This window comes from Drosophila serrata, unplaced genomic scaffold (assembly GCF_035046125.1).
Source record: "Drosophila serrata isolate PLE 108 unplaced genomic scaffold, ASM3504612v1 contig_30, whole genome shotgun sequence".
Lineage (NCBI taxonomy): Eukaryota > Metazoa > Arthropoda > Insecta > Diptera > Drosophilidae > Drosophila > Drosophila serrata.
Genome location: NW_028256928.1, coordinates 477,940 through 499,146, shown reverse-complemented (window position 1 = coordinate 499,146; position 21,207 = coordinate 477,940). Strand labels below are relative to the sequence as shown.

General features: G+C 43.6%; 3 protein-coding genes and 1 long non-coding RNA gene across 4 annotated transcripts in view; 1 reads left to right on the top strand and 3 right to left on the bottom strand.

Annotated features, from left to right (window-relative positions):
• The window catches only part of LOC147645030 (uncharacterized), a 109,521-nt gene that overhangs the window by 22,512 nt on the left and 65,802 nt on the right, over positions 1-21,207 (top strand). The window lies entirely within an intron of this gene.
• Positions 303-1,995, bottom strand: Osi3 (Osiris 3). Its single transcript, XM_020943017.2, has 3 exons — positions 1,906-1,995; positions 1,122-1,297; positions 303-919 (listed from the first exon to the last, which is right to left on the bottom strand). The coding sequence occupies exons 1-3, from the start codon at positions 1,993-1,995 to the stop codon at positions 319-321; spliced, it is 867 nt and encodes a 288-aa protein (XP_020798676.1). The 3' UTR covers positions 303-318.
• Positions 5,092-8,858, bottom strand: Osi2 (DUF1676 domain-containing protein Osi2). Its single transcript, XM_020943012.2, has 5 exons — positions 8,752-8,858; positions 6,479-6,827; positions 6,159-6,305; positions 5,863-6,002; positions 5,092-5,752 (listed from the first exon to the last, which is right to left on the bottom strand). The coding sequence occupies exons 2-5, from the start codon at positions 6,823-6,825 to the stop codon at positions 5,211-5,213; spliced, it is 1,176 nt and encodes a 391-aa protein (XP_020798671.2). The 5' UTR covers positions 6,826-6,827; positions 8,752-8,858; the 3' UTR covers positions 5,092-5,210.
• On the bottom strand, positions 10,363-19,148 carry Osi24 (Protein). Its single transcript, XM_020943009.2, has 6 exons — positions 18,645-19,148; positions 12,090-12,789; positions 11,913-12,026; positions 11,694-11,855; positions 11,185-11,626; positions 10,363-11,033 (listed from the first exon to the last, which is right to left on the bottom strand). The coding sequence occupies exons 2-6, from the start codon at positions 12,724-12,726 to the stop codon at positions 10,823-10,825; spliced, it is 1,566 nt and encodes a 521-aa protein (XP_020798668.2). The 5' UTR covers positions 12,727-12,789; positions 18,645-19,148; the 3' UTR covers positions 10,363-10,822.

Genomic DNA, 21,207 nt, shown 5'->3' with positions numbered 1-21,207 from the left:
TTGAGAGAATGAGCGTCATTGAGAAAATGGAAAAGTGAAAGTGAGTGAGAGTGAGAGAATAGCTAAAGCTAAAGCGACAGACTGAGACATAAGGGGAGACAGTGTGAGAAAGAGAAAAATATCGTAATTCTAAGGGAAAGTAGAGAGAAAGCATCGCTTTCAAGAGATCCAGAGAGAAAAAGAGAGAGACGGATAAAGTGAGAGCTAGAGAGCGTGTGAGAGAAGTTTCCCCAAGCCAGTGTTAGAGGAAAACCCAATTTAGTTCATTCCTGATCTAATGACATACATAACAAGTTACTCGTGCTCTGCGAACCGACTTTATTGCACCACTTTCCCCGGCTGCTGGCCGCTGTAGGCCAGATTCTGGGCCTGCTCCTGCTGGTGCTGCACCTCCTTGGCCAGGATATCGGCGGGTACATCCACCAGTCCCTCCACGAACCCATCGAAGGCCCTCGACCAGCCAGAGCTGTAGCTGTCGTGGTGCGATGGCACCTCCACTATGGTCTTCTTGCTGGACAGCAATTTCTTCAGCGAAATGATTACCGCCAGCAGCAGGGCGATCTTTGACACGATCAGCGCCTTACCAGCCAGCAGGAAAAGACCCTTGAGGAGCAATGCTCCCACCATACCCGTCTTTGCCATCATCATCATGACCAGTGGTCCCATGTTCTTCATCTTGCCACGCCCCTCCTGAATGGCCTCCAGCGGACGCACGGACACGCCCACATTAAGACTACCCGCCGGATCGCTGCTCATCACAAAGTCCGCATTCTCCGAGAAACTGTAACGCAGGGAGCGAGAACGGATGAACTTCCACAGTTTGTTGGCCATCAGCAGAGCAAATGTCTCCTCATCGGAGCCCATGGAGCGGGCCAGTAACTGGTTTACCTCCGGATCATCCGGCACCATCGAGATGTTCCTGTGAATGAGATGAATGTAGCAAGGAAACAAATCGTAATAACATTAGAGTTGCCAATTCTGATCACACAAATGAAATCATTTTCCCAACCAATTTATATCCTTTTACTTGTTAAACTTAATATTCAGATTACCTATTTTGTAATTTTATAAAATCTATATTTTAAATGTGTGTTTTGTATTAATAATGTATAGTAACTCACCAGTTCTCTGTGACTTTTACACGATCACCGAGGTCTAGTCTAGTGTTCAGGTACAGATGATTCATAACAATTGACATCTTGATCATTCTGCAGGCTCGATCGTCCTCCTGCCTGCAATTTTGTTTTAACTTGGCCAGCAGAAAGTCCTCTATATTCCGACGCTCGTCGTCCGTTATCTGAAAGTAGATTGGGTTTATGCTAGAACTTTAAAAAGTTTTACTTTTAAATATAAAACTTGAATTTAATTAAATAACAGTGAACTATGGGCACTTTAATATGGAAATGTTGCATACATTTTCTCAAGCTAATTTTTGTTTTGGGAAAGCTTTTCTTCCTGAGGTCAATTTAATAGTAAATCTGCATTCTGGATTTATATTTATCAGTCAAGAATTGTATTACTTTTTTCTTTTAAGAAACGTATGTCTTTAATACTTAAATAAAAAGAATCGTACATTCCTTTGCGATTGTTAAGTACCAAAATGTATGAATAAGTTCGAAATACATTTTGCCCTTAGCAATCAGCTTTAAGAAGGTGCACAATGTCAATCCTTAATACCTATAACAGGTATTTTATCTTATCCCTTAATATTCTCCAAGGCAACCCAAGGCGATGAACTTTGAGATAAAGCCATAAATTTGGACAGCACAAAACAGGGGTCGCTGGCTTTTCCTGAGCTCAAAGCTGGGGGCCCAACACTTTATCCTTGTCAGTGACAATTAATGTCCGAGTTATCGCCGAGTCCTGCATCTTTTTTCCCCGGAACTTCCGAGGACCTTGGCTTACCGTGACAGTGCCATCCCTCCGCTTGCTGCCTCGGGCGGAGACAAGGACGCAGAAGAACGCCAGCAGCGTGCAGACCTTAAATCCTTGCATCGTCTGTTTTTTTTGCTTTGTATTTTTCGTTTAGTTTACACACTCGTTTCACAGCGTTTAATGTCACTTCTTAATCACGCTTAGTATCACTGCAGTCTAATGTCTCACTCATATATATTTGGGAGGTTTTCTTTCAGTATATCCTAACGTTATCCTTTCGGCACTCGAACACACACACTCTCACAAAACGCCCGCGTCTTCGCTCTGCTAGAATGCTACGCTCTTGCTGTTGACATCGTCGCCTTGATAGAAAGAAAACCTAATGCGAATTTTCCGCCAGTGATTTCGATTTTATATGAAAAGCGACCGAAACACCGCAAACGCAATACAGGTCTCTGCCTCGGTCGACGCTGGCGTTTTTGTCTTTGCGGGGCACTTGAAGTTGATTCCGCAAACCTGGAACCAGAAACTGGTCGCCAAAAAGACTGGCTCCGCTCCTCGTATAGAGCCACTAGCCACTTGGCCAGTTTCGGTGGATTCTACCAGCTACCAGCTACCAGGTACCAGATACCAGCTTCCGCGGCCTTGTCCCCGAACTTGCCACCCGCCCGTGACTTTGTCTAGGTTTGTCTTTGCCCTGGCTTTGTTTTCTTTCGCCCGCGTGGGCTGTTGTCAACGAAAACAGCAAAAGACAAAAAGAAAACAAAGCCAGCCGAAAGTAAACAACAGACCTAATTCCCAACAACAAGGGGCCCGATTTTCCCACACAAGCAGCATCTGCTTTGGAAAAGTGGGCAGCGAATTAGCGGGGAAAATCAGCCTGCTATTGACAACACGCATGCAAACCTGAAAACTTTTCAGTCACTTCAATTAGTCAAAGGCTTTTCATACCCCGAGGCAGCAGCACTCTCACACAGGGGCGTTGTCAAAGGGGAAAGGGGGTAATATATAATGTATGAGCTAGTAATTAACTCTTTAATAATAATATCCTTGTTTGATTAAGTTTCCTTAAAGGCATTCTAATTATTTAATTAGGATGATGCATTATTAAAAATAAGAGCTCTCAATTAAGTACTTACATTAAATGTAAGCAATTCTTCATTGACTTCTTTGACTCAACTTTTTCTTTATGGAAATATGACCAAAAGTTTCTTTTTTTTAATTCGGATTGTACGATAATATGTACTTCATACTCTATTTACTCTTCCAATTACTTATTATTCCCACAACCGTTTAATTTTCCTTTCTTATATTACATTTTCCGAGCCCCCCGTAGACAATGCCCCCCTGCTGCCTATCAATTGCGGTGTTGCGGTGAAAACTCGTGTTCTTGTTCCACTGCCAAGGGACCACCCTTCGTAGCAAGCAATTTGCTAACGCCGCACGCGAGCTGCATTCCGGTGGGCCGGGTCTTTTGCTCTCAGCCGGAACCGATTAAGACCGGGCGTAATTTATTGCATTTATTACGGATCCCGATGTGTCCCGAGGGCGTGGCGGCCCAACAGGTTGCTCGGTGGCCCACTGGCCATTTACCAAGGAAATTCAATCAATTTTCCCCTCCTCCCGCCCAGACGAAAAGTTATTGCTCGCACCGAAAATTGGCGGCCAACCGCAAAAAAGTTGTTCGAATTTCCACGGAACTGGAAGTTGGCTAGCCGGCTGGCCGGGCTGGACAGTAGTGAGTCGCAAAAGTGGGACGCCAGGCCAGGCCACGAAAGTGCCGTGTGCTCATGTGGTAGCAGAAACCGCTAGCCGATCTGTCCGTAAGCCACCTCGGATGCACCACCTCCTGCTCCACCGATCGGAGCTCCCAAATCAAGTCACACCAAAATCAAATTGTGTCCGTCCAGGCCACTTGTGGCAGTTACTGCACTGAGAGAATATATATATCGCTTAGATTTAAATTAAAAAGTATATAGAAAATATTTCTAAATTATAGATATAAATATTGCCTTGAGTTTTTCCTTGTGCAGCTTCTAGACTGCCTAACTGGTCTCCCGTCAGAGTCATAACAATTTCTCAATCTAAAGCAAGCCGCCTGGCAGCCCAACAGTAGTGGCCGGAGCGCTTTCTTTCGGAAAATGTGGTCCAGGCCAGTCGGCTCCTCCGACGGCGTTGACAACGCCAGACGCCAAGCTACTCAGCTCCCCAACTCCCCAGCTACCAATATCAATGTTTTGGCGTTAACATTGACTTTGAAGTTGGCCAGGTGAGCAGGAGGAAGTTCGATCAGTTTTATATATATTTTTAATAAGTTATTAGCAAAGGCACAATGTTGTGTATTATATACCAGAGCGTATTTCAAGAGCCATGAATACCTACACATATTGTTCAAAAATCCGTAATTTTTTAAATTAAGTAAGCAGATTTATTAACCTTATAAAAAGTAACATAGGAAAGCTTTTTGAATGAAAATGAAGGTTTTTTTTTGGCTTAGTTATGAGATTTTTTAACTTTTAATGGTCGAGAAAATTGTCATATATAAATCGATACCAATTTCCAAGGCGATCCCATAATTCAAAAGCTAACTACATCGGTACGCTTCGGCTTTCGAAAGTTAGTTTTCCTTCTTGTTAGTTTAATAATTTCTGTTTTATTTCAAGGAATTAATTCAATATTTTAAAGCGCGCTTCAGCATTTGCTTATTTTTTTTCAATCATTTCCTTTTTCCCAATTTCATGTTAAATTAAGTTAACATATTTCAAAATCTGGATCTTCTTTTCAATCAATTTCATAGTAAGAAATTATAGTAGAGGTGCTCAAAATATACATTTTCCACTATCTCTAGATTCTATTCAATCAATATTCTTTGTAAGAAATTATTACCTGTAGGTGCTCACTTTAATTATTTCCACTTTGATTGATTACCAATCTACCCAATCGCTACGGCAACCCTCGCCTGGAAAAAGCAGAAACCAAAATAAAAAAAACATGTCAGTCCACTTTTCCTCAGTTTCTCGCCTCACCATTTCATTGCCTTAATTAAAAGCTGCATTTTATTTGTAACAGCTTCAGTGCGAGTAAAAGCAGAGCAAGTGCAGAATTTGGAAAAACGATTCAAAGTGAAATTGTTGCCATTAATTGGAAATTGCGCTGCCACCTTGCCCGGCGGCAAGCACCAGCTTCCTTCCTCCTTCCCCAGTTAAAAAAAAGTAATTGCCTTTCAATTTTAGCTTGGTTTTTTTTATTTACAAATAGCGGAATAAATATTCTTATAGGAATGCAACAAGGCCAAGGGGCCGAATAAATAACAACGCGGTGACGACCCGTCGAAGTTAGCTCTTCTGAGGCGTCTGCTGCTGGGGCTCGGCGGCGATGTCCTTGCCGGAGTTGCGTCCGTAGTAGCCATTGTAGGCCGCCTCCTGGGGATCCCCGAAGCTCACGGAATTTCCGGCCACCTGCTGCTGCTGAACCTGCTGTCCCTGGTAGCTCTTGCTGTAATAATCGGTATAGGGCTTGGCAAAGCTGGGCTCCTGGCGGTAGTAGGGTCCCGGGGCACCTCCATGGCCACCCTCAAAGTGCTCATGATGGTGATAGTAGGTCGCAGCACCCACTCCCTGGGGATTGTACTCGGGGAAGGTGTTTTTGCTGCCAAAGAGACCGGAGAGACCGCCACCGAAGGCTCCTCCAACACCACCTGGTGGACGGCAGAGCTTGAAGTAGGCAAACAGTCCTGGCAGGATAATGGCAGCCAGACCCAGGATCTTCTTCAGACCAGCAATGCCCAGGATGAAGGGCAGGAAGAGCAGAAGCTTCAGCTTGAAGATCTTCAACACCAACAGAAGGGGAATGATCATCTTCTTAAGCTTCTTGCGGGCTGCAAGAAAAAGTGGGAATAAGTAAATGCAGATTTGGGAAATATTTTAAAGACAAACTTTTGATATTTTGTTTTGCCAAAATAAATCAATATTGTCTTGGGGGACTTACAGAAATGTCCAGCACGCTGACCGTCATCAATGAGGTCCAGTTCACCATCAATGTCATTTCCAATGAAACGGGCCTCATAACGCCCGGCCTCAGTCAACTCCTCGGGCCACTCCAGCTCCAGAGCCGTGGACTTGATGAAGCTGCAAGGAAAAACAGAAAAACGTGTCAAAGAATGAGCATTTACATTTTCATAAAAAATCTCATATTTTATGCATGAGCTCGGTCAACTTCGCGGGACCCAAATTAATTTGCATCCGCCACGAGCCGCAGTCATTTGGCTAATTGTGACAGCTTACCGTTCGGCCCTGCGCAGGGCATATTTCACCAGCTGATTCCAGTCATCGTCTTCGCCACGCGGCTCCTCCGAGTACTCGAAGGGTTCCTGGAGCAGGGAACGCTGCTGGGTTTCCGGCAACCGCACCACGCGTGCAAAGTCGGAGAGCCTGAGTAATGAGGGAATCGTTTTATTAACACTTGGCTCAAGTGGAATATTAATGATGCGAAACAATGGGATTGCTGTCCATTTAAACGAGGTTTTGTTATTAAATTTTTTGGAATTAAAATGAAGTATCTATCATTTCCCAAGTACTGATTAAGGTTAACTTGTGCCTCCTACCTGTACTGCTCCTTGTAGAAGATCTCGTCGAAGGTGTTCAATGCCTGGGTCTTGAAGCACTCGGAGAGGTCGCCTCCCAGACAATTGCCATTGGTCTTTGACAAGTAGGGATCATTATCGTTGCCCAAACCAAAGATGCTTAGGAGGGAGGACCGGCCACGCTCCTCTCCAACTCCGGGCTGTTGCTGTGGAATCTGCTGGGGCTGCTGTGGTATCTGCTGGATCTGTTGCGGCTGCGGCGCATACACCTGCTGAACGTGACTGGAGGACTGCTGGTCGGGCAGCCGGAGACCTTCACCGGCGACCAGGCCGAGAATGGCCAGGAGTACAAGCGCTCTCATTGCCATGGCTGCAAGCGAGAGAAGCAGAAATGATTTGAGAAACACGTCCGTTGGTTTTCTCCCCAATCACCCGATTGTTCCAGCCTCTTCGGCTTAAACACGCGATGCCCGACAAAACGTATTTATAAACTACTTTTGGCAACTGCTCATTGGCTTAACGGCTTAACAGATTGCCTCTCCGCTCACCATTGACACACTTTGGCGATGGCCCGCAGTCAATTAGCCGCTCACACGTAATAATAACTCTCGCTTTCTGGCCAGCTGGAGCCGCTGCCTGACTCTGTTTGCTCCTCATTGTTTACTGTTAACTCGGGTTTGCTCAAAATTTCTCGAGACGAGCTTTCTGCAGCCCAAAAAAAAAAAAAAAAACTACAGATAAAGGCCACAAAAGAAGCTGGCTGGTAAAGTGAAGTGAAGTGAAATGCAGGCATAGCGGACCGGTTTGCTGGTATTAACCCTTGGGCGTCAATGGGGCGGCAAATGCGCGTAATTGAATCCCGTGCCGAGGCACATAAAGAGCGAGCCTAAAGTGCTTCAAGAGGGTCGGTCCTGAATCCGGTTTAGCCAGAAGTGCAATAAAGCGTGCTTAATGCCAGGCTGCATGGACAGTGGGCTATAGCTTAGTGGTTTTCCAACCAAAAGTTGGTTTAGTTTGTGCCTTATTTGGCCCATACAATATCAAAAACTATTCATAATTCGTTGATATTTTTTAAGCTATAAAAGGTATTACTTAAAGTGGGGATTGCCTTATGGTGGCTTCCTTCTGTGACCACTGTTTATGGCCATATACACATATAGCGCCCACTGAAATCGCATTCAGTTCGTTATGGTCGAGGGACTTCTTCGACCAGGTCCCTCTCACTTTCGTTTCGCCTCCTATTTGGGCCAAAGTCGGAATCGGACTCATCAACAGCTCGATTGTTTGGCAATACGCTTGTGGTTTGGGCCAAGTTCGAAGAGACCATCTTCTGGGCCGCAAAACTTGTTGGAAGTTCAATGTCCAGGGAAAAAGACGACCAGCGGTGCTGTTAAAGTTTTTCTTGCGCCAAAGTATATGCAGCGATAAATGCTTTATGGCAACTGAGTAGAAAGTTTATGGCAACTACAAGACTCGCGCCCGAAAGCAGACAATAAGGAACGGAAATGATTACTTTTGCCCGAATAATAAAAGTGGGATTGGATGGTCGCTGAAGATTTATGGATCACTGAATCAATTAATGATTCATGGGGAATATTTTGCGCAGTCAATGTTCGCCGGACGGGGGAGATGTCGCAAGCGAAACCGACTTTTGGTGGTCACTGTGTCGTGTTTGTTTGGCTTTTTGTTTAGCTTACCAATTTGCATTCGCCATTGAAGGTCAATGAAATGTGGATGGGGCGATGGTCGATGGTCGTTATTACAAAATACTATGGCAATATATATGGAAATGTAAGCTCTATCAGAGTGGAAGATACAGAAATGTACACCTTTGAATTGCTCGTTGACTAGGATTAAATTCAGTGGAAAAAATATTTAAATAATGCATACTATTCATTGGATACTTTTTGCGGATGGTCCTTATCAAAGTCAGGAAGCTTTACAAAAAATAGTTTCAAAATTCCCCTTTACTTACTTTTTTTTAAAGAGAAAGATTAACCCTATAAGTTCAAAGATTTAGTCAGGTTCTTTTTGAAGTTAAGGCACTTTGATGATTATATTCTATCTTCCAACTAACTTGGCTAAATATGTCTTTAAATTTTCTTTAGTCGTTCCTTTTAAATTTAATCGACCATCAGCCTTTCTTGGCCACAACTTTGCGCTCGTTTAAAATTGGTAATATTGGTGTTTCCCACATTCATTTCATTTGCTTATTACACAATTTTTTCGCAGCTCATTTCACTTCACTTCACTTGGCCGTGTTATTTCTTTTGCTTCGATTTTCCGCTGTTTACCTTTTGCTGTTTCCTATAAAGGCCTGAGGTGGTTTTGGACTGTGTGTGTATCCTTTCCGCTCTTCCCAAGCAACTGTGCTGTTGACTGCTTAAAAGCGACTGTGCCCTGGCTGCTGGCCGGCTAAGATTTTATATGAAATGCGAGAAGTGGCGAGCGGCAACAGCTAAAGTCGACGCTCGGACAAAGTCAACACATGGAGACAATGGCCCAGACGCTGTCGTCGCTGGTTTTGGCCCACAACGCTGATGATGGCTAAGAGACAGAGATCTCAACGCGCTCGCACTTGCGTTGCGGTAGGTTGTGGATACGATCGATCCCCCAGTTCCGTGGGTGAGAGACAACGACCTGTGTGTCCGGCTGTGCGTTCGGTCGTGCGCCTTGAGAAAATCCCAAAATTATTGTGGCGCACGTCGGGGCCTTGGCTTTAATTCGAGTTTGATTTAAAGAGTCAACGGGGTGAAGTGACTCATTCCGGGAAAACGTACGTCACAGCTGCCGGCTGAGGATTATGTAATTTTTGCCCTCTTGCCTCACTGACAATTATTACTTTTACTGCGAACTGGTTTTTGGCAACGCCCACGAGCCTGTAGTCGAGGGCGAAATGTGAACAAACCGTGCGGAGACGTATATGCATCTGACTGTGCATTTTCTGCAAAATGTTCAGTGGGGCAAGCTGGGGAATTTCCCCAAACCACTTGCCACCGAAATCAAAACAACTGGCTGGCATTACTGTGGCTTTTCCCGTTGCCTCGCTGGCACGATTTCCCACTGCCACTAACTGCAGACCTGGCCACAAACAGAAGCTTTCAGGTCGCGGATTGTTTCCGTCAGGGGTTGGACCACGAGGCTTCTGTTTTGTTGGACACATCCCGGGGCGGTGTAATTGAATCATCCACTTGGACAGTCCTCGCAGGGATTTGGCCGGCGGGGAAAATTTCAACAAACGAAAAATGGCATACCCTCGAATGCAAAGGGAGATAGACGGAAAAGTTAATCCGAATGACAGTTTGTTGTTTGTTAAATATAAAAAAAGAATCCATTTAAAAGGCTGATGGAGATTTTTTCCTATAAGTTAAATGCTTTTATCGATGGCAGGCCAAAGCGGAAATAAAGCAAAAACTGTAATCCATTCAGCCAAGCCAAAAGTATACACTATTAATTGAATTAATTAAAAGCAATTACAAAAGGCACTAAGAAGTTTGCGGTGTAATTTTAATTAACTTGACAGTTTGGAAGAAACTCTCATATATATATAAGTAAGTGCCATCAATGTAATAGACTAAATGGAAATTACTAAAACTATTTTAAGGAGTACAAACCTTTGGTTAGATACATTTATATAGAGATATGCAAAAGAGCTAGGATAATTAATTCTGCACGTAGTGTAAACAGATGAAAATACTACTGTGTTTACCTTTAATTATGATTCGATTATTTCCATAAAACAGCAATATCTGCATGGAGAACCCTGAAATGGATTTCAGCTCCTGTCAAACAAGCTTTTGCCTGCTTATTTTCACATCGACATAGAGCAATAAGAGTGAGCTCCCCCTCAATGCAATTCGAGTTTAGGAAAAACTTGAAAGAAAACTGCAATAGTGCTTGTGGTACAACATTTATTTTATTTTATTGATTATTCAGGAGGTTGAACAAATCTCTCCGTTTGACTACTCGCATAACAATAACAGAATAAATATTTAAAAATAGATATTTAATGTAATAGAGTCGTAGGCTAGAAATAAATACTTAAAGAAATTCATCTAAATGGCTAAAAATAACAGCATCATCCAGTTATTGGCGCTCGCGCTAATTAAACTACGAAACAAACTTTCCTATTTACAGCATATTAATGAGAAGCCCCGCCCTAAACCGCCCCGCAACCCACACCCACCCCCCGCCGACAGCTGCCGCGGTGGAGCGTCTAACGAACTTGTCTATATGGCTAGGCTATCTAAAGTGCGATTTGCATAATTACTATCCACGGACTTTTGACGTGACTCGAGCGAACTTTGGCGTCACCTTTGACGTCCCTCCTTTTGACGGCTCCGACCCCCTGGCCCAGCCCTCTGTCTACGCCAGCTTACGGGCCTGGACCAGTTTGTTGATGTCGTTGTAGGTGGACAGCATGGCCGGGTTCTCAAAGTCCTTCAGTTCCTTGCACTTGGCAAAGGACTGGTCACAGTCGACCCCGTCCTGACCGTCCTTTGCCGCTCGCATGTACTTAAAGAACCGCAGGATGTCCGGGTTGTCCGAGGTCGGCTTGCGCAGCTCATTCAGCTCCCTGGAAGCAAAGTGGATTAGAGTGGTCAAAGTTGGGTGCACAAAGAAGGGTTTCGGCACAAAGCGAATTAGGCCAAGGTGAGAGAGAATGACCTCCTCAGTTTCAAATGAAATTAATCTCGGCATACCCTCAGGCTGGTCGTGAAACTCACCTACTCAGTTGGGCGGAGACTAGGTTGCTGTATGGGGCATACTTCGCGGGGTTGGCATACATCAGGCAGATCAGTTTCTCCCGACACGCCTCGTTCTCCGGTTGTAGCTTCAGCTGGGCAAACACAGAGTCCAGCCGCGAGAGCAACGGACTGTAGAAGGGATCGTAGTTGGAAAGCAAAAGCGATGAACTGGGCACCTTCTGGAAGCTCTGGAAAGTGTTCATCACCGCCGGTGTGGGCTTCTTGGTCATTCCGGGAGCTCCGCCGGCACTCAAGGATCCAGACATGCTCTGCGAGTTCTTAAATGAGGCAGCACCGATGCTCTGCAATGCGCTCAGATACGTATCCTGCATCATCTGCTGGCCTCCGTAGCGGGAGAGGGTGGCCTGATTCAGCGAATTTCCGTTGACCTGAGCATATTGCGCCTGCTGCTGGGATGCCTCTGCGGGATAACAAAAATAAATACATATATATTTAAAATTTTCAAATCACATTGCTTTATGCCTCACCTGCATTGTATTCGTAGCCAGCTGGTGTCTTCCCCTCGTCGGCCATGGAAAACTTGCTGTCGTCATCAAAGTTCACGCTGTTATCCCGGAAGTCCAGTTCCTGCGGCGGTTCCATGGGGCGAATGAACAAAGGCACCGAGCCAGCCGAACCGGATGTGATGCCTAACCCACACGAAAGATAGAGTTAGTTTGGGACAAAAATAGCAACCGCATCCTTACCCTTTCCGATCAGTCTGCTGACGCTGCTGATGATGGTCGGCAGGAACATGGCAAAGAGCACACTCTTAAGAACCTGCAGGCCCATATAAATGGGCCACATTACCTTCTTTAGGCCTTGAAGTAAAAAATTAATAAAATCATTGGTTTTTTAGGGAATCCTTTATCATATCTACTTACCACTAAAGAACAGCAGTCTGGCACTTTCAAATGCCCTTGGAACATTGAGCTCAACATTGGTGTCCTCCAAGATGCTGCGAGCAATTCGCTTTCCCTGCTCCGTTTGTGGATGCGAGTGGTTATGCTTCAGGGCCAAGACCAATCCAGGTGTGGGCTCAAACTTTCCCTTACTGAAGAACTGCTCCACGTAGTCCACTAGAAGATCCTCCAGGCCTTTTAGCTCATCTTCGATTGAGGCAGTGGTGTTGAGTGGTGTTTCGACTGTTGTACTTTTGGGCTGTTCCTTTTTGGGCGCATCCGACGGATGCTTAAAGTTCCTACGCCCCATTGCCACCGTCAATCGGAGATCACTCTCACTCTCTACAGGCTGAAAGACGCGATATTGTCCGGACTTGGTAAAGACATTGCGGGATATGAACTCCGGACTGATGTCGATGGGCAGGATGGGACGAAAAGTGTCATCGTTTCGCGGTTGACCCGCCATCGTGGTAAGGGGTTGACTATAGGGTGCCTGTGACGCCATCATCCCAACTTCACAAAGAAGGATAAGTCCACAGAGAAGCGAGCTGCATCGCCGCTTTCTGTGGCTATTTGCTTTCAATTTCGCTCCCACGATGTCCTGGCTCCGCATTTTCATTATCCTCCGCCGGGCAACTGCACTTGCATGCCAAGGTTCCCTTCCTCGATTCACTTCAGTTTGCTGTAACATCATGAATAATTGTGTCAGGAAAGGGGGGAACTCAGTACACGAATAAATAACTTTACAGAACGTGACTGGCCACCGAAAAAAATTCGCAACCTGATAAAAACATTACGTGCGTCCTTGCAGGAATAAAGGTATATAGAGATACAGTCGCAAAAGAGTGATGCAGAAATTCGGAGAATAATCAATGTGAATCAAAGTGAAACACAGTTTTTTTTTACTTTTATCAAGTTGTCCTTGTTAAGAATAATGTAATGTATGGGCACTGAATCAATCTTTATCTTAAAAACCTTTGAAAAATATGCAAGCAATCATTACCCCATAATTATTTGTTCATATTTTGGAAAATTAATGCACATTAGCTTGACACATCGCTTTTTCCCCAAGTGCATCACATATTTATTTTTCAATTTAAATTACAGAAAATCATAACACTGACTAATGAGTTAATTACAGCTTACATAAACTTCATAACGTTAAAGTACATGTTTCGTGTTGTTTTCACTTTTATCGTGTATACGAAGTTAAAAATTATAATGAGTGGACTCCCTTGAAATGATAACAATTATTTTTACATTTGGCAATTAGTTTTGGATTATTTTCCTCTAGTGCAATTTCCACAATTTTATTTAATTAACATGTGAGGTGGACATTTATGGAAAATATCCTTAGCCAACTCTCTATTTGAATGTTTTCCACTAGTGGCTCCATTAAGGGAGAGTTTATCGTTTTCCGAAACAATTGGCACACTCAAGTCTGCTATCTGATTTCGGATAATTTCTCAAAGTGCACTTAAAACCAAGTTGTTTGCTTTCAGGCCCGACGCTAATCAGCCGGAGCAAGACGAATGATTTGCTGTTACCCATTTGATGGGTATCTCAATTTGAGGGGCTCGTGCCCGCCAAACCCCCCGTCAACTGCCTCCCATGCTCCCTGGCATCTCCCCCTTTGAAACAGCCTCTTTTCGGCACACAAAGCACGTCGCCAACTTTTTATTTGCCTTTACCATTCGTCGCACTCGTGTTTTGTGACACGCCGCACGCTATATGCCATACCGTACCCCCGTACGTATACGTTATATTCCGTCCACGCCCGATGCGCGCTTTGAGGCTGCGGAAAGCTCCGCTGGGTAAAAGTGAAAATGTACACAGTTTTGTTTGTGTTTACACTTCGCAAGCGTTTCAGATGCGTTGGCGCGCTACCCTCAAGACTTAAAGTTTCAGCCCAGATCACGTTATTTTCGTGTTGCATTTTCACTTTCGTTTTTTCACAGACGAACGAGAGGTATGCCGCGGAAAAACTATTACAGAACTGAGACCTGAGTGTGTTGGCAGCGGCAAGCCACAAATTGCGCTCAACAATTGGACTGTAGAAGGCGAATCAGAGAAATTCTTCTTTTGCAGTCAGTAAAACTAAAGATTCGACTGCAGTCGACTGTAAACTTAATTAAAAACACACATTCTGGCAGGTATTAAGAATTTCTCAAAGTAATTATCCGCACAGCTTTAATGCTTCCGGCGCTGGAGAATTGGATGTTTCTGAAAGCAGCACTGAACGTCAGATTACTCTTCTCCTTTGCTGCCAATCAAACTGCATTGAAGACTTCACTCTCAGGTAATTTCCAAGTCAGAGGAAAGCATGAGAGGAAATTAAAAAATTAAGAAAATGCAGTGGCACCCTTCTCATCATGTCAAAGTAAGAGCATTGTAAAGCAAGACTGCTGTTAAACTCACGGCAGATAAATAGTTTCTCCCGTAAAAGGAATTCTTAAGTTCTTAAAAATATTAAAAACAAGAAAAAATCTAACTTTGGGAAATTAGTCACTTAGACAAAAATAAATTCATGGGAAACATATCTGTATAATGAGTAAATTTAGGTATGCAAACATCGGCGTTTCTTAGTTAACTTATGTTATTGTAATAATGTTATTATAATATGGGATCGAATAGCATTCCCTCTCTTTATCTTTCTCTGTCTCCAACTCTCTATCTCTATCTGTCTGTCACTCCCTCTCTCTCTCTCGCTCTGTATCTCGAGAGGGAAACCTTTCTCTCAGTCTCTCTCTGCCTACTCTAAAAAGTTATCTCTTTCTCTCTCTCGCTTACTTTCTCTGTTCTCTTTACTCGGCAACTATAAATACAGGCACTACCGTCCTACAGACCTCATTCTGTCCGCGAGCTTCCTGCTGTTTACATCTAGAGTGATAGTGATAGTGATTACCCTTCGACCCAAAAGTATCATCTGACCAATGGAATGCTTCCGGATAATCAGGAAGAAGCTCATTACGATGATGAATCGCCTTATTGAAGTCTACTGCGATTAAACTTAACCATTACAATTACATAGTTTAAATGACATAGAAAAGATGAAGCTCAGGCCATTAATTCATTTTGGTTTGTTAAAATATATCAATATTTGTGATTTACCCAAAACATTAGCATATAGAAATATTGATTTAATATACTTAAAATGCATATATTTTAGAACGAAATGACTCCTTCTTTTGCAAGGGTATAAAAATAATTGAATTCATGACTGACACAATTACTTATTCACTCTCAATAAAAGTTCCTCACAAACCCAACTGAATGAAAGGCAACTACTTAAGCTTCACAACTGAGTCTGAGTGACTGACGATGGTTGCTTCTCCTCAAGTGCATAGGGAAATGGGAAAATTTCCCATGACAGGCTGCGTTTTCTGTTGTTTTGATCCACAAAACCGCTCAGCTCACTTTGTTTGTGTCTTCAGATGCATCTGGGGATTTAAGCAGACAGTGGGCTAATAACTCCACCCTCTAATGGGAACATAAAGATCGTTGCCAAGCCATTAGGAAACTTCATTTATCATCTGCTCTTTTTGTTAGGTAAAAATTCCTTTGTGCAGCTGCTGTGGTGGGGCTGTCTAAATATTTCATCAGGGGATTTAAGCTCTATGCTCTCTCCCGGCATTAATTATGCGGGGTCGTGGCATTGGCAGCATGCAAATTAGTTTCCAACATTACAATTAGAACCTCTATTCCGGCCCTTGCCAAGCAGCCGCACCCACTCCTCGACTCCTCGACTGCGCTTAGTTATAGTTTGTGCTCGGTCTACCTTCATGCTCTAATATTCCGCTCTGATATAGTTGAGGCAAACTTTTCGCCGAAGCAGCATTTAATCAGATTTCTGCCCCCCGCGCATTACTACCAAGCCCGCTCTTAGCCCGTCTTCTCTGTTTTGCCATTTTCTATTCTCCGCTCGCTCCGTACAGCGGCGCCCATCCGAAACGAAGTTTACCAATTAAGTCACAAAAGTTTGCCGAGTTCTGACATCCACGCCCCTTTGATCTAATGCAAGCCGATGTCCCAGACGCACATGCTCCACATTGGTTAGCCGGAGGGGTCATGGGGCTAATAAGCTGGCCATCATCGTTTGCGACACGCCGAAAGACCTGCGAAGCCACCAAGTATAAAAGTTAGACAATGCCAACCAGTTTTGGGGAGTGAGGCTCGTTGACAAACGGCGTCCACTAACGGTCGAAAACGCTCGTAAACGCGCCATGCTGGCTGCATCGTAACAGTAAGTATGTGACATAACTGTTAACTCCGTCTCGGGCACCAAGAGGGGCCAAGAACAAGTTGGCCTAAAGAGCCATTTACCCATCTGTGGTGGCATGAACACAGGTGCACTGACCCACAGATACCCTGCTCCGCTGCCTAATAAATGGATTATCATGACAGTGAAGGTCAGCTTCCGCTTAAAGTCTAGCTGGGTTCCAGATTGTTGGAAAAGTTTTTAAAGAAAGTCGGAAAAAAGTGTAAAGGAAATTAAATTAAATTGGAACGGGTTTCCCGCAAAGTATATAAAGTTCTACAAAGAAAACTAAAAGGTGTCTAGTATACGTATCCTTGTACATACTTTGTAATTACCTAGAGAAGAAATTCTGTTTACAAAAGCAAAGTCAGTCTTAAAAGTCAAACACCTTTCAAAACTTTACTGCAAAACTTTCAAGACAAGTCTGTCAAAATACAGACAGTTTGGTGTCTGTGAAAGCCACCATTCCCCCAAAAGATACACTCCAATGTCGTTAAGATGACAGAATCCAGCAAACCATATTGATTGCAGCAAAATTTTCTGTTCTAAGCACTTTAATGGGTGTCAGAGCTTTAAGTCAAACATTGAGCCACGTTCTTCGCGGCTTCTACGAGCTGTTATGTCGACTTAACTGCTCTCACTCCATGCGGAATAATGGCTGGTACGTGAGGAACTTGGTTTTGGTAGAGACCTTTTTTGAACTGGAATGGCTTTAATCGATTCCCGCTGAGGACTTTCGATTTCTACGCAAAACCCCTTGCCCAGCTTGCAGTACAACCGAATCTCTCTGGGGTTGCGTCAAATGGAATGTTGTTTTCGCCAATTAGCCACAAATTTAGCCGGAATGTTAGCGGCCCATTAGGCGCTGATTGTTTTACGGGGCGTTGTTGTCACTCCCCGACTGGCACTCACTCGAATTGAGTGATTTACATGCGTGCCTAGCACCTGAGCTGTTTGCTTTTGGCCAAAAGCAGAGAGTCTGCTGATTCGCTTGGCTTTAGAAAGTCTGCTGGCATTCGTGTCATTAAGTCGGTGCCGTAAACCCAAATTAAAATCGTTCGCAGTCGCAATGATGCAATCGCTGCCCTCAGTAAAATTTACCCAAATGACATTTAATTCACAACCACATTAATTCCGGGCTCAAGTGACCGTGAAAGCGTGTAACAACTTGCGAGGATGTCTGTTTGGGGCGACAGCACTTCCATATGGAAACTAACTCTAAGAGCGACCTGCATCTGCATCTGTCGGCTGGATGATGTGGCGAGTGCTCTCAACAAGAAAGTTGCTTCTTCAGCATACATATCTTTTGGCCAATGGGATTTAAAAGCTGGCGAAATGAAAGTGCGAGTTGGGCAAGTGGAGAGCAACTTGGCAGCCCACATGACTCACAAGGATGTGGCCCCACTTCCCTCAAAATCAACACTCGCATCTCACTCAACTGCACCACTAACCACAATTCCATGTCTCACTGGAAATTAATATATGTACGAAGACCACATTAAAAGCCAATGATATGTACACAGGAAAAGTGCAGATTGGACTGGTAAATGGGTTCAAATACTGAATCTACATAATATGTGTATTTAAGAGTATCTAAACCATGATATTTTTAATAGATTTCTTTCTGTGATATCTTGAACACGTTAAAGAGAGCAATGAAACCACCGATATTTCTGGGTGTCTTTATCATTTTCATGCTTTCCTCTGGCAACTGTAAACACCGCTTTGAAAGGTATCATTTCTGTCTGTGTACCCCACTCCTCCGCACGTATCATTTTCATAATTTTGCAGTTGATCGACTGAGACGGAGGAGGGCTTTCTTCGACGCATTTTTACGCGCTGTGAGCCGAAAAAAGAAAGTATCGTTAAACATTTGGCGACGCTTCGATTGCCGGCCGAGAGCTGGGAAGATGCTGCTGATTCCCTTTTGGCCAGTTGGGGTAGGCCAGCTGCTCTCGCAGCTTACGTAACACCTCTCGACAATTAATTACGGAGCAGCAAACCACTAAGTTGGCCCACACAGTGTGAGGCACAAAGATACTGAGATACCAAATAGAAATGCAGACGAACGGGAAATGAATGGACTTGGGCAGCAACAACAGTGTCGACAGTGAAATGTTAACAATCGGTTTCTTTTTGTCTTGTATGTTGGATAGCTGCCTTGGCCCTAGCTCATTAATTGTCCGAATTAAAGCTCGTGAATAAGAAGCTGTATTGAGCATCTCTACGATGATTAACGATGCCATTCACTTGGGCTCATCAATTACAACTCAATTTACCTCTGCCCCTGGTTAATTCCTTTTGGGGAGTGTTGTCGTCTGTCTCCTCAGCTTAATTCAATTTTGTTGGCTCGTCGACTCGATTTTTGCATTCGCCGAAGAACTTTCCTTGCCAGAGACTTTCGCCTCGATTCGTTTCGTTTCTGTGTGTTTCGAAATCGGAACTGCATTCACTGCTTGCCGCGGTGCAGAGGCTCTGGCTCTCCGTTTTGGCCAGGTGAAAATGCTGGCCGAAACCCGTTCACTCACTTTGCTCACTTCCTTTGTCAATGCAACTGCCGTTTGCTCGTTTCACTCTAACTGCACCGTAAGTCCACTGGACACCACACACAATGCCCGATCCCGATTAAATATATATATAGTGCAGCACACGCCACTTTTTTGCCCATATATTTTGGCAGTTATCTTAATCACGGGTCCACAGCGACCGCTTTTTAGCCAACTGACTTGTCCCGGCTTTCTCGTGCGCTTGCGTCTGCCGCGTAGCTCGCGATGATTTCGACTGCCGGGCGAAAGCCAGCGAACGGCTCTCGGCGGGTGCGATCAACCAGTTTGATTGCCTCGCTTTCCGTAAGGCCTTACGTCGCACCACGTAAGCCGGCCGAGGAGATAACGTAGAAAAAAGCGACTTAAGAGAGACTTAGCTTAAGAGAGAGCCAAAAGCGAGGTGACTTGTGGCAGAAGGCCAAGACGAACAGCTGGTGGCTCAGGCGACATCTACTCAGAAAAAAAACATTGTTTATGAAGATCATAATATTTAAATTAATTAATACCTTTTTTTTTTAAATAGCATTTAATATTTAGTTTGTTTATTGAAAGTTTTTGTATTTCTTAATTGTTAACATTACAATTCTTTACCTGAATTCAATAGGCTTAAGCTTAAACCTTTCATTCCAAATGAATTACAAATTATTGATCTTTCGTATTTTATTTTTCAAGGTTATTTATTATAATGAAGCTCTTGTCTCCTCCTTTCAGTGTAATTTTCTCTAGCCAATTGGAAAATTAGTCGCTAATGAAAACAGTTGCTCTCCCGGACAGCATAGAAAATGTAATAAAAATAACCCTGTCTCCGTGAAATTGCTTGCCGATTTTGTATATGAATATATATACATACATATGTATAAAAATATTATAAATCGCTGGATATACGCCATGTCATGGGACGAAATTGCATACTAACGGAAAGCGGTCAGTTAGTTAGTCACTTCAGTCAGTCAGTCGGTGATTTAGTCAGACTTTCGATTTTATTTGCCCCAAGTGGGAAGCTGCGGGGAACTCGGTTGCAAAAAAAAACTTGGCCAACAGTTGCCACAAAACTTTATTTAATTTGTTTTAGTTTAGTTTTTGTTTGAAGTATTTCCCCGCCAGAGGCATCAGATAAAGTTTTGAAAAAATCCATGGTCACATTCATAATTTCAACTCTATTAAAAGTATTAAGTGGGGCAAATTGCAAACTAAGTGGTGTTTCAAAATAATGTATTTGTATTAGAGATCTATCTCCTTCTGCTTAAAGTGTATAGTTTAAAATACACCCGAGTTAAAGCTCTAAACTCCCTGAAAAAGATATACATTTTCACATGAATAAAGTAGGAACTCCTCCCTTCATTCTGTTTGGTTTCAACCCACTTTGGCCTTTTTGTACAAACAATAATAGGTTGCTGGGAGCGCACATGTTGTTAGCGGCATTGTCGTCCTGGGGATTATAGCATTAGGGATGCTGAACACCGAGGCAACATGCAACATGCATCATGCATTTGCTCACATCTGCGGACCATTTTCGATTTCTATAAATATTTAAGCTGGACTAGTTCAGCTGTGTGTTAAGTGTGAGCAGATTTTCACTTACTTATTTCGATCGGTGAACGGGTTTCGTTGGCCGGTTTACGCATGAGAAAGTCGTCGTTAAGAATTGGCCAACTGAGCGTCACATTGTTATTAATTTCTGGTGACAAACTTTGCCATTGACTTGTGGCTAACAAGCGGAAACGCCCCACCCCACCGGGACAGTCCACTGTCAGGCCATGAAACCCCCGAACCACTGAACCACTGAGCCACTGAGAAGCTCAAAAGCCAAAACGAAACGAAAGCCAGTTTATGAGACCGCAAAATCAATAACCGCTCTCAATGCAACCAACCTCCGGCAACAATGGCAACCAGTAATGTTTTCTAAAAGCCCATCGCAAATCGGGGCCAGCTTCTTTGCGTAGACAATGCCTGAATTATTGGCGAACAACCGAGTATTGGCCATCCATGCCCACGAGAAAGTGCTCGGAGCGTATTCATTTAGCGCCTATTTAAAAAGCCGCGAAAGATGTCAAAGAAAGCCCACAAATATATATCTGAAAATCCTCCATCATTGCCAACTGACATATGTCCAACAGCAGCCAGGGAGAGATAAGTGCCCTGAACCCTGGAAACTATTATGTTAAATCTCAGGCTTTACACTACACAGAGAAAATAATGCCTCTTCAGTTTTTATTACATATGTTTTGTTTATTTATAAGGTATTTAGCCTGAAATATTGGAATTTATATCAATACATGAATGAATATTTATTTAA

What these genes read in the sequence shown, in the direction of transcription:
- Osi2 (XM_020943012.2), bottom strand. Translation starts at nt 6,825, where the DNA reads ATGGCAATGAGAGCGCTTGTACTCCTGGCCATTCTCGGCCTGGTCGCC. An exon ending in GCCCTGCGCAGGGCCGAACG is followed by an intron (nt 6,003 to 6,158) that starts GTAAGCTGTCAC and finishes TTTTCCTTGCAG; the next exon opens with CTTCATCAAGTCCACGGCTC. An exon ending in TCAGCGTGCTGGACATTTCT is followed by an intron (nt 5,753 to 5,862) that starts GTAAGTCCCCCA and finishes TTTTTCTTGCAG; the next exon opens with CCCGCAAGAAGCTTAAGAAG.
- Osi24 (XM_020943009.2), bottom strand. Translation starts at nt 12,726, where the DNA reads ATGAAAATGCGGAGCCAGGACATCGTGGGAGCGAAATTGAAAGCAAAT. An exon ending in TGGCTACGAATACAATGCAG is followed by an intron (nt 11,627 to 11,693) that starts GTGAGGCATAAA and finishes GTTATCCCGCAG; the next exon opens with AGGCATCCCAGCAGCAGGCG. An exon ending in GTCTCCGCCCAACTGAGTAG is followed by an intron (nt 11,034 to 11,184) that starts GTGAGTTTCACG and finishes CTTTGCTTCCAG; the next exon opens with GGAGCTGAATGAGCTGCGCA.
- Osi3 (XM_020943017.2), bottom strand. Translation starts at nt 1,995, where the DNA reads ATGCAAGGATTTAAGGTCTGCACGCTGCTGGCGTTCTTCTGCGTCCTT. An exon ending in GGAGGGATGGCACTGTCACG is followed by an intron (nt 1,298 to 1,905) that starts GTAAGCCAAGGT and finishes ATCTACTTTCAG; the next exon opens with ATAACGGACGACGAGCGTCG. An exon ending in GTAAAAGTCACAGAGAACTG is followed by an intron (nt 920 to 1,121) that starts GTGAGTTACTAT and finishes TCTCATTCACAG; the next exon opens with GAACATCTCGATGGTGCCGG.